Source organism: Henckelia pumila, chromosome 3, assembly GCF_033568475.1.
Source record: "Henckelia pumila isolate YLH828 chromosome 3, ASM3356847v2, whole genome shotgun sequence".
Taxonomy (NCBI): domain Eukaryota; kingdom Viridiplantae; phylum Streptophyta; class Magnoliopsida; order Lamiales; family Gesneriaceae; genus Henckelia; species Henckelia pumila.
The window spans coordinates 181,436,675-181,448,938 of NC_133122.1; the positions used below are offsets into that span (position 1 = coordinate 181,436,675).

General features: G+C 35.8%; 1 protein-coding gene across 12 annotated transcripts; it reads left to right on the forward strand.

Moving 5' to 3' along the window:
* Positions 1-4,394: 4,394 nt before the first annotated feature.
* LOC140892908 (uncharacterized) lies at positions 4,395-12,264 on the forward strand. Of its 12 annotated transcripts, none has more exons than XM_073301945.1 (7): positions 4,395-4,537; positions 4,646-4,711; positions 5,334-6,591; positions 7,856-8,043; positions 10,309-10,617; positions 11,998-12,092; positions 12,174-12,264. In XM_073301945.1, exons 3-6 carry the CDS (start codon positions 6,514-6,516, stop codon positions 12,074-12,076), a joined length of 654 nt encoding a protein of 217 aa, XP_073158046.1. In that variant the 5' UTR covers positions 4,395-4,537; positions 4,646-4,711; positions 5,334-6,513; the 3' UTR covers positions 12,077-12,092; positions 12,174-12,264. The 12 variants fall into 12 exon arrangements, with proteins under 12 accessions (XP_073158046.1, XP_073158047.1, XP_073158048.1 ...); XM_073301946.1 differs by having other exon boundaries at positions 11,998-12,082; XM_073301947.1 differs by lacking the exons at positions 11,998-12,092; positions 12,174-12,264 and adding an exon at positions 11,599-11,987 and having other exon boundaries at positions 5,334-6,359; positions 6,532-6,591; positions 7,827-8,043.

Below are 12,264 nucleotides of genomic sequence, written 5' to 3' on the forward strand. Positions count from 1 at the left end.
CTGAGACCTGTTATTAAACAATACTCTAACATAAAAAATCTAACTGGCCTTTTACGCACGACCATCCAAAAATCATCACTACCGTTATCAACTATCTGGCTACTCATTAGATACCAAATAATTTGACTTGAAACATTAAAATCTCGGTGATACCTAACGAGGTTACCAAATGGTGACTGATCAAAAAACGTTGCTATTTCCTCGTTGTTCAGATAGTTATGAATCTTCTGGGCAGTCTCTTTATATCTCGACTCAATTGTCAATTTCACACGAAAAATTGCATTTCTGCCCAGTTTTGTTGGCAAATATACCTATGAAAAAATAAAAATAAAACAAATACATTAGAACAATAAAAAACAAACACTGAATCATGTATCAAAAAAATCTATGTATCTAGCCAAGCTCAAGTGAAACCCAAGCGTGGGTCAACCCAAGGCTTGGGTTTACCCAAGGAAGGCTTGGGTTGACCCAAGCTCTGGGTTTAACCTTGGGTCGACCCAAAACCGAAGAGCTTGGCTCGACCCAAGCTCTGGGTTGACCCAAGGCCCTGGGTCGACCCAAAGCTTGGGTCGACCCAAGCCCTGGGTTGACCCAAGCTCTGCCCAGGGCTTGGGTCGACCCATGCTACACAAACCTTGGGTTTCTTGGGTCGACCCAAGCCCTTGGATAAACCCAGAGTTTGGGTTGACCCAGGACTTGGGTCAACCCAAGCTACCCAAACCTTGGGTTCCTTGGGTTAGACCTGGCCAAGGGCCGGGTTGGGCCCGGACCCGGACCGAAACCGGCCCTTGGTCAATGGGCCGGTTAACCGGGTCAACATGCCCGACCCGGAACCGGAACCGGACCGGCCCATAGGCGGTCCGGTTCCGGTTTTCTCTTAGGAAAATCGGGAACCCGGCGGTCCAACCCACCGGGTTGAACGGGTCCGACCCGTCGGGTTGGAACCATCCAACCCGGCGGGTTGGACACGTGGCGCCCATCCGGGCGCCACATGATCCAACGGCCACTACCAAGTGGCCGTTGGATCATTCAACGGCCAGGATTTCGTGGCCGTTGAGATCAACGGCCACGATTTCGTGGCCGTTGTAGACTCGGCCGACCCGGCGGGTCGACCCGCCGAGTCGGCCGGTTTTTTTTTTTAAAAAAAAAAAAATCTATTTTTTATTCTTTATCTATAAATACCCCCCAACCCCCTTTTATTTTGTTTACACAATTTACTCTTCATTCTCTCTATTCTCAATTCATTTCAATTTCTTGAATTATCAAAAATATCAAGTTTCGATTATTGGTATATTGTCAATTGTTAATTTATTTTCATATTTATACAATTACAAATATCCGGAGCGGGATCAAATCGTAGGGGTGACAAAGGAAAAGGAAAGGAAAAGAGCATCATACCACCCGAGGTCGAGTATCCTCAATTCAATGTCGATGGATTTGATCTTGAATATTCCGATGATGAAATTCAAGAAATTCGACAAGAGGCGCAACAAAGACAACAAGTTGAACAACAACAACCACCACCACGTAATCATGTAAGTCAAGAAAGTATGAACGATCCGGCGGCCTCTCAAAGACAAACTCGAGCGGTGCCTCGCCCGACATCCGATATCTTCACCAAACACTTCGAGAAGATGACGCTTCCCTCCGGTGATTTGCAAGCCAAATGCAAATATTGTTCAAAATGTTACAAATTTAAACAAGGAGGTGGATATGGAACTTTGACGCGACATATCGAGAAAAATCATCCGATGGAAATTGGGATTGATCGTGCTCAAACTCAAATTCCGGCATTCTCTTCTCAATCGGGAAATGAATCTCAACTATTTAAATATAACGAAGCTAGATTTAGAGAAGAAACGACTAAATTTTGTGCGGTTGAACAACTTTCTTTTAGTTTTAGCGATAAATTATCTTTTGAAAATTGGCTTTCTACAAGTGCAAATCCTTCTATTAGACGTATTCCAAGAAATAGTCTCAAACGCACAATGAAAAAGTTAGTCGTTGATCAAAAGAAAGAATTAATTAAGGAATTTTATAGTTTGAATAATAAAGTTTCTTTGTGTTCCGATATTTGGAGTGATCATTGGCAAAGTTGTTCATATATGGGTATTACATGTCATTGGATTGATAATAATTGGAACATTCAAAAAAGGTTGCTTGCATATATATGTTTCAACGAATCACACACGACACAAAATATTTCGCAACTTATATTTGTTATTTTAGAAGAATATGGTCTAACTACCAAAGTTTTTTCAATGTCTTTTGATAATACTAGTGCAAATACTTCTAGTATTAATGAGCTTATTGAAATATGTAAACCATCACTAGGTGGTAAATTTTTTCATATTAGATGCACATGTCATATTTTAAATTTGTGTGTTCAAGATGGACTAAAAAGTTTAGGCATATATATTCAACCAATTAGGAACGCTATTCATTATTTATGGACGCATCCTCAAGTTATGAAGCAATGGGGAAAATTTTGTAGAGTAAATGGTATGAAACCTAAGCGGTTTGCACGAGATGTTCCAACTCGTTGGAATTCAACATATAAATTGTTATTATCCTCTTTTGAATATAAAGATTTATTATGTACATTTTTTCATCAATTTGTTCAAGCTCGTGATATTTATTTGTTTTCAAATCAATGGAACATATGCACTAGTATTTGTGAAATTTTAAAAGTTTTTAATGATGCTAGTGACCAATTATCCGGTGTTTATTACCCTACTTCACATTTAGTTTTAACACATTGTTGCAACATTGCTTGTATTTTTCATGAACATGTTAATTCTAATGATAGTGCTTTAGCTCAATGTATTCTCGTCATGAAAGCAAAATGAGAAAAATATTTTTTGCTCATTCCTGAAATTTTTTTATGTGCTTTTGTTTTAGATCCTAGACTTAAATTAGATGGCTTAAACGACATGTTAACATTATATTATGAATCTTTGGAGCCTATTGCGAAAACGATTCCTTCTATCTCATTGATTTTGTTTAATATTAAAACTCATTTACTTGATATTTATAATGAATATAACATCAAATATGGTGGACAAATTGTTTCACATGAAACACAATCCACTGCAACTAGTAATGTTTCTTCTAAACTTACTAAAGCGCAACTTTTATTAAGGGAACGGACGAAACGTCCACGAGGATCCTCAAGTTCCAGTCAGGAACTTGAGAATTATTTTACCACTACTTTTGATTTTAGTGATATAGACGAGGAAAATTTCGACATTTTGAGATGATGGTCGCAAAAAATACAAATATATCCAATTTTGGCTATAATGGCAAAAGAAATTCTAGCTTGTCCAGTTTCAATAGTTGCAGTGGAGCAAACATTTAGTATTGGAGGAAATATATTGGACGAAAGACGTTCTAGCTTAAGGCCGGAAAACTTGGAAGCCCAATGTTTGCTCAATGATTGGTCAAAAGCCGCTACTCGAACACAACATATTCAAAGTGATGAAGAAGACCAAGATGATACCGAAGGAACATCCGAAACTACGACGGGAGGAAATACGAGTGAAATAGAATAAAATGTAATAGATTTGTAATATTAAGTCATAAGATATTAAGATGTTGAAATTCTAATATATTGTTTATTTAATAAATGTAATAGATTTTTATTATGGAGATATGAAATATTTGATTGAGGTTATTTAAAAAATATGTTTTATTAAAAATTTGTTTAAAAATTTTTAAAAAAATAAAATTTAGAAGGTTCAGCGCCCCAGCACTGCAGCGCTGCCCCTTCGAATTAAATTCGAAGGTGTAGCGCTCCAGCGCTGAAAATGAAGCGCTGGGGCGCGGCCCCTTCGAATTGAATTCGAAGGTATAGCGCCCCAGCGCTTAAAATGAAGCGCTGGGGCGCTGCCCCTTCGAATTTAATTCGAAGGTATAGCGCCCCAGCGCCGCCAATGCAGCGTTGGGGCGCTGAAATTTTTTTTTTTTTTTAAATGGGACGGTTTAGCCCGGACCCTGAACCGGCGGTTAACCGGGCCCGGACCCGGACCGTGGCCAGGTCTACCTTGGGTCGATCAGGGTGACCCAAACCTTGGGTCAACCCAAGACACCTAAGACCCAAGTTTTTAATTGTAGTAAATATAAATTTTTTAAATATTACCAGATTCTTGTTAGCCATTTGATTCATGGAATTTGATATGTGTTATGAGAATGGATTTAGAGAGAAAGAAAGTGACCTGCGAAAAGGGGAAAGGAGAATGGAGATGAGAGAAGGAAGATGGGTGGAAACTGGGAACGTTGGGTAATGAAATATTTAGGAGAAACAAATAGATTGAAGTTTTCTTAAAAAGTTAAATAGAAGAATATATTAGTAATTTAAACAATGAATCCTTAATTTTAAATAAGATATAATGCACTCCCTTTTATCTAAATTTTCCGCTTCGATTATCCATGAAAAAGCTCATCCCACACCACACAGTTTTCTTGAGATCTTTCACAGATCGTGATCTCCGGCTCCGCTGAACGCATATCTTTCTCCCTAACTGTTTCTGCACCGAAGGTAAGCGCTCCATCTCTACGCTTAGATTTATGCTTAATTTAATTTCTGCATATTGTTATTCTCAACGCTTTGATTTCGGATTAATTTTTCCCCGTGGATTTCTCTCAGATTGTGGTATCCATTCTTCTCCTCTCAACGCATCATTTTTGACCTAGCCGTTTAGAAACACCGAAGGTGAGTGCATAATTTATATGCTCTGTTTACATTACTTTCTGATTTTTTTAGATGGATTACCGCTCCGTTTACTCTCTATGTTTTCGTTCCTATGTGATTCTTCGGTGAATTCTTCTCAGATTATATTTCAGAAAATATATACATTTATATGTGACATTGGTATCATGTGAATCTAGAACGATCAGATTCGTTTGAGTTTTTGATGATTCCACATATTGAGTTCATCTTATAAAACCTGATGACCCACTTGAATCAAAAAAAATTTTGAACCACACGGAACTTTGGTATTCTCGCGTTATATCCATGAATCTTTTTTATTTTTTAAAAAACTGTATGGATCATAATTTGCTTGCTTTGTAACTATTTAAAAATCTGGAGCCAAAAAATTTGTGGTTCAATAATCATGTTTTATTGATTTCTAGCCATTGTGGTTTGATATAACGTTGTACATACGTATCAGTACTTTGCTTCAAACTGATTGTTCGTGTTCATGCTGTTTTGGCTATCACAAATAAGCAACTTCCGGGGTTCTTTCTATGTTTTTTTTAATATCTCTATTCACCACATGAATTTTATCAATGGAATTCTAAAATTCATTCTTTGGGTTCATATGTTAATCCAGCTTTTTCGGGGTTCAGCGTTCAAGCTGTTGCAAAAATTTACTCCATAAACACAAACAATGGTATAGTGATATATAACTTACTTCTTAATTCTTTCATTCAAAACATACTGAAAAGAAAAAGTCACAAAATTTTGCAACTGTGGTTAATCACATGTTGACAACAAAATTTCTGGTGCATATCGTGTTTCTCACGGATCATTTAACATTTAGTTGTTTTTTAATATACAATTACTATTTTATGGTGGGAAAAATTCTCTCAATACTGACTGTATTGAAGGAAGCATATAAATGATGATTAATAATGAGAGCTTTGATCTGAAATAATATTATATCTTTTGTATTTAAAATGTTTAGCCTTTTTGAGTTTTAGGCACGTAATAAAATAGTTGGGTTGTCACACACAATTTTGATTCAGATTGCAAGTTATCGCATTCTTGAATGCAATGTTGTCGATTTGATTACTCATTAATTTTCACTGTTTCAACGGGGTTCAAGAATGTAAAGTATGCAGTTTTTTCCCAAACCAATTTTAATATGCTCTAAATGGTCAAAACTTTTAGATTATGCTTTTCGTAATATGCTCTAAATAATAACAAACATTTACTATAGGAAAAGTGTTTTCGATGCTAGGCTATTTTTTGATGAAGTAGTTGTAAACTTGAAATTTTCACAATTTTTATTTTGCACAACCATGCTATATGAAACAGAGCATCAAATCTTTTTATTTTTGTTATCGTCACAAAATTATTCACTAAATATTTTGTGCCTGTGCGTTGATCGCTAGTTAATAATATTATTTTAGATAGCCAAATTTTAGGTTTCCCGTTTGCAACTTTCCATTCCTAATCTATCTTCATGTTTGACGGCATAGCCGCATAGGAGATTTCTTGGCTCACAATTGAAAAATTCAAAATCTCACTTTCGAAGTTCGATCGAGACTTGTATTTGCTTGTGGTAGTGGCCTATTGGGTTGTGATTCACGGCTGGGTTGTGCAATCACGTTGGTCTACACAGATAAGCTTTTAGGTTATTTGATTTTATTTGATTTTTTAATGTGAAATTGGGGATGTCTATTTACTTCATTTTGTTTTCTTTATGATTCTCCTATATTATATATGTGTTCGAGCTTGTCATTATTTGTGTGTGTTGTGACATGGGTTTGAGATGATTTTGATTAATCATGAATTTCATATCGCAGGAGACTTGCTTTGACTTTGTTCGCCGTGAGTTGTTGCATTCCAATGATAAAAATTTACCCGTAAGGAGTTTTCATATTTTTTAACTCTATTTTGCTTATGAAAACAACCAATGGAGAGGAAAAAGCTTTTGTTTTTTACTGGACAGCTCCGGCTTCTGCTGATGCTTCTTAGAAATATATACATCTCTTTTTTATTGTTTTAAGAAAATTTTTGTTAGTATTTAAATTTGTCTTCTCGGTATACATTTAATAAAGAGTTGAAACTATATATTCACAAAAGGCCTACTCCTGTAAGTGATGGTAGCTGGTGGTCCGGTGGATAAGTTTTTTTTTGAGAACTCCGGTGGATAAGTTGAGATTATTATATTGTGTAGTTGCAAACTTGCAATCAACTTGGTCCTTTGAAAGTGATGTTGGTGGATTAATTATTTGAGAGTATATCGAGTGATTTGAATTTATTCGATTGCATGGCCACTATGTTTTTTTTTGTTGTGCCGATGTGTTTCAATTTGTGGATGATTATTATTATTAATATTACTTCTATACATGTGATATGTGCTTGTATAATTTTTTTCTTAGCATGTGTTTCTTCGTTGATTTTTATTTGTTATGTGATAATGAATGAAGCAACTATAGTATGGTCGATTAAATGAATGTTTCTAAAATTGTTAACAGGCCATATGCCGTGTTTTTCCCTCAAATATTTGTCAAGGGTCCCTCGAAACAAAAGTGGAGGGCTTGCTAGATGTTTGAAGGAATAAGATTAATTTTGATTACAGGCTTTCTATTTTATTATGGCTTGAAATTATTTTTTGAGATTTTGTAAGGTTCCCAATACTCTTTGTATTTATGTTGTTTTGCAATTTTTTTAGTCTTGGAGCATTTGAATGAGAGAAACTCGAATATGATAATCAATGAATGTTTTTGATATTTGTAATGCATCAAGGAATTGTATGAGATTTTTCATAATTTTTTTTTAAAAAATATTTTTCGGGATTATCCTCTCCCGACCCGACGGGATCCCGAACATTTGGGATCCCGACATTATTTGGGTGCGGGATCGGGAAGAAAAAAAAATCCCAATTATTATCGGGACGGGAATCGGGTAGGGAGGTTACGGGACGGGTCCCGACCCGATCCCACCCCTAATTTGGAGTACATTTTTTTGTACTAGTATGCATAATTTGGAGTCTATTACGTTAGTTCAAAAAATTTCTGGGTCATAGGATAAAAATAAAAGTAAAAATTGTCTGGCGGTTGGCCCCCAAGCGCCGGTAACATCGTTTATGTTCCAGCTTATTGATATTTGGGGAAGTGGATACAGACAGACAATCCGTCGTTCCAGCTTAAAAAGCGCCATAAATTCAAAGAAATAATAAAGCAAAAAATGTCTTTGGTGGATTATACATCGTCTTCAGATGAAGACGAAACAGAGAAGCTTCAACAACGAGGTGGCATTCCAGAAAAACCACCAAGTATGATAGATGCTTCGTCTCGTCAAGAACTCAACAGGTAATTCCAAATATTTCCTTTTCCTCTTTAAATTTAAATTAAATAATTGTTTGGATTCTAAACCCTTATTGGGTCCTCTGAATCTTACTTCAAGAATTGAGGTTGCAATTCGTCTTATTGTTTACGATTGTCCAATGCACAAATGTTGATGTGCTTGACGGATTAAGTTTGCTTGGCATATTGATATTTGTAAAGATGATCATTTGATTCGCTAGATAATAATCATTTGGATAATTTTTTGTTCAAACCTGTGGATTCTTGGATCCTCAATTTTTTTGAGCTGAATATTTTGAGAGAAGCAGTCGAAAATAAATAGGTTTTTATAGTTAATTAATATTGTGTGACGGCTAAAAACATAGAGTGCTCAATGAAGATGATGCGTAAAACTGTCTCTTTTCATTACTGGGTTTTTCACATTGAGGTGAAAAGTATTTTTGGTATTTGGATGGCTTGTGGCGCATTCTCCCACTTAATTTATAGAGAAGAATGACAAATGTGCAAGTAACCTCTTTCAGAAAATTTGTGTATAGGTTTTCGATGATGTGTCATGTGATTATTTCTGCATGTGTTTGTGTCTGATATTACTGTCATCAGTTTTTGGGGGGAAAAGTAAAAAAAATGATTCATTCTCTTTCAATCTTGAATGTAATGGTGGAATAGGAAAAGAGAAAAAGTTGAAGGGAAAGAGGTGATTATGTTATTTGCATCATATTTTCAGTTCAATTAAATAAAAAAAATTAGTGAAACGGCACTGACTCTTTGCAATCTCCTTGACCTCCTTGGCGTCGTCTGTATTCATGAGTAATTTTTTATTTTTTATTTTAAGGCTCACGATATCTCAATTCGAAAAGCTTTGAGCTTCCAAGGTGCACACTTCTTTGAGCATTGAGATAGTGTTTATTTTTCTCATTCATGGCTCTTAAGTTGTTTGTGTCAAATACATTTTAGTTTTTTAAACCTAAATGTTTAAGTTGGATGCTTATACTTGTTCTGGGTTTATACATTTACAAATTACATCATTCTACTTTGTGTTGACACTCAGGAGAATTTGTGGTTTGAATCTAAAATTTAGAAAATTAGGGAAAATCTTTCCCTAATATTTGATTGGAATGACATAGTGGCTACAATAAAGCAAATAAATTATTAGATTTTAACTTGAAAAACTAGCTTCCTCGTAGCCTTGAGCTCTTGCATTGCCATCTAAATGAAGTTCAATGCATGGAAGCTATACCATTTTATTGTGTAAAATGGACTCACCTTTTCCATTGATTTGTATTTTCTTTGTGGCTATTTTGATCTAAAGTCGTGAAAGTTGATGTTGTATTATGATTTGCGGAATGTGAATTTTTTAACTCAAATTTGGTGGCGGAACTTTTTGCAGTAAGCATGCTGTATCTAGATACATTATTATTGTACTCTTTTGTTTTCTTTTTCCTTTTGGGTCCTTAGAATTGAAGCAACCCATCCCAAGCTCTTCTGATTATTTAGGACGTGCCCTTTTCTCTTTCTTTGTTGCCATCAATGCCAAAAATAATGTAAACGAGCATTAAAATGTTCCATGTCACCCTTGATTTGAGGATTGAATATCTGATATCTAAACACATTTTTTATTCCATTTACTTGGTTTGGTTGGAGATATGAGATATTGGGGTTGTGTTCTGTTTTTTCAATAGAGAATTTCCATGTTGCTAAGGCATGGATGGATAGGGATTTTAAATGCGATATAATCTGTGGTGTCCAAAAGTGGAAAATTCTCAGTTACCACAATATGAAGCACTAGTGGATATTGATGTAAATAATGGAGATTAAAAAGATTTCCATCAAGCATTTACGGGGAAAAGACTCTAGACGATGTGGAAAAATGAAGAATAACTTTAGCATCTTAGCCTTAAAATCGCTCTTTCCCCGCATAACGGCTCGAATGTTACATATAGAGTTCCCTCTAAACAATGGGGTGGATGGCCTCATGAAAGTTCTTTGATTCTTCCCTAAGGATTTGGTAGACTTGTTGATGTGCCAAGATCTCATGGCCAGCTTGCCTTGAATATTTAAGCTGTATGAGTGGGGTGAAATTGTTGGATCCGATAACATTTTTATTTATTATCGGATGCATGCGAAATGCAATTTCTTCATTTTCTGTGCCTATACTTCCTGGTTGTTCTATAGTAACAGCCGTCGATTTTTGTGATGATATTAATTTTCAGCGCTATTCCAGTGTTGATTAAAAGAAATTTTCTATTTTAAGATTATTCTTTCCACATGTAGGAAAGCAGAATCTTCAACGACTAGTCAAATGAAAAGTGTTTCTAAGACGTCGGAGTCTTCTGAGCTAAAACTTCCTGATGCATCTTTTCTCTTGAACTCTACTTCTGTGCCTTCAAATGGATTATGTGCTTCAGACCACTCAACCCGAGTTGCTGCTGCTATGGCTAGAAGTGCAGCACGAAAGAGGGAGTTGAATATGTTACCTGCCGATAATCCTCATAGTAAATTTCCAAAAAGATCCTTGCCTCACTCAAAGAATGTTCCAGATACATTAGGCGGTCGTCTTCTTCCACCTCAGCTTGTGGGAAGGTATGTTTACTGTAAACATTTTTTTCCACCAATGCACAATTGTGTCTGATACACGTTTGGTTCAAGACAAGTGGCGACAATATAATCATCATCTGAAGTAATCTTTCTGACTTATCTTGTTTCATTGTTCTCGACATTCTATAGTGGTGCTAAGAAGATGGAATCTAGCATCGCACATGTTAAGTTGCAACTTTTTTCATTAACTTAAGATAGAAATTAATATTTCATATCTTGCAGCTGGTAATTTAGAACTTCTAACTATGTATTTGTTATGGCCCTTGGTAAAGGATCTAGTTATAGGGCGATTGAGTGGTTGATCCCTCAACTTGCTGAATTGTTTGTGGGTTTTTCTGCCTTTTCCACCTATTTTGGATCGAGTAAGTTTAGATGCTCGTTTTCTCAAGAGAACCTCACGATCTTGCTGCAAGAATTTAGAATATTACTCTCTTCCTTTATTCCACTTCTTTTCTCTCTTAAATACAAATAGGAAGCTATTTCAATAAGGAAACCAAGACTAATCATGCAACGAAAATAAGAAAGAACTATAATTTAGGAAACTAGAATCCTATTGTTTTAAAGCTAATTGAAATCTTTATTCCTGGACTGTTGGCTGTCATCCTTAATTTCCCCAACGTTTTCCCTTTACTGAAGCTGATTGATATCCTCCTTGTTGGGCTGCTGATTTGGACTGTTATTTGCCTTAATTCGGGCCCTTACAGTATTCTAATTGGATTCACTATTGTGGTGACATTTCTTATTTTCATATAGATAGTTTTTATTGAAAAATTTTGACTGGAATGTCATATTGTAATAATCATGTTCCTATTGTTTATTTGGTTGGAGGGCATGGCTTATGAGTTTAGTGCTAGATTGCATTTGTTGAGTAGCAGTCTCTACTCTAAGAGGCACCCTTTGTTGGTTTCGAACCTCTTAGGCATCGATTGATCCCCAAAGTAAGGTCCTTGTTAATAAACACTACAGGAAAGCTCGAAACTGTGACCCAATGAAGATCCCTGATAAGCTGGTTGGATATATCAAAACCTCATCTGAAAAAAAGATCAAATTTGCTAATGTTTTATTGTAAAGAAATACAGTGAAGGAGAAACAGATGATTCAAGCCTATATCCATGACATATTGTTCCGAGGGATAAAACTGTAATTTTTATTGTCAAAAAGTCAATAGGGATCTTGTGTAATAATTGTTGTCATGCTTAAATCCTGTAAGCTAGTGTTCTCAAGTCACCGTATTTGTCCTACTTCAAAATTCAACAGTTTTATCCAACTGATGCCAATATATGTGAACATTTATAGCTGTCCACATCGTTGGTCACTCCCACAGATGAAAACATATTTACCGATACACGAATGGAATTTTTGTAGGAGTAACGTTGTGACCGAGGACATAAAAAATTTCTTTGTGAGACGAAGTACAAATTCATCAATCGAGCCCCCAGCTTAGTGACAGGTTCATCAAGGTTCAATTTCTTGTTGTAGGTTCATGTCATTTCAGAAATTACATTATTAGTTCATTGTTAAATTTTTCTGCTGTTGAATAGATCTGGTCTTTGCACGGACTCTGCATTTTATGATCAAATGCTGGAAATTTCAGATGATATTATTGCAGTCACTCTTTGCTGTTCTCTGCTA

What these genes read in the sequence shown, in the direction of transcription:
- LOC140892908 (XM_073301942.1), top strand. Translation starts at nt 6,514, where the DNA reads ATGAATTTCATATCGCAGGAGACTTGCTTTGACTTTGTTCGCCGTGAG. An exon ending in CCAATGATAAAAATTTACCC is followed by an intron (nt 6,592 to 7,855) that starts GTAAGGAGTTTT and finishes AAGTGGATACAG; the next exon opens with ACAGACAATCCGTCGTTCCA. An exon ending in CCACCTCAGCTTGTGGGAAG is followed by an intron (nt 10,618 to 11,598) that starts GTATGTTTACTG and finishes TAAACACTACAG; the next exon opens with GAAAGCTCGAAACTGTGACC.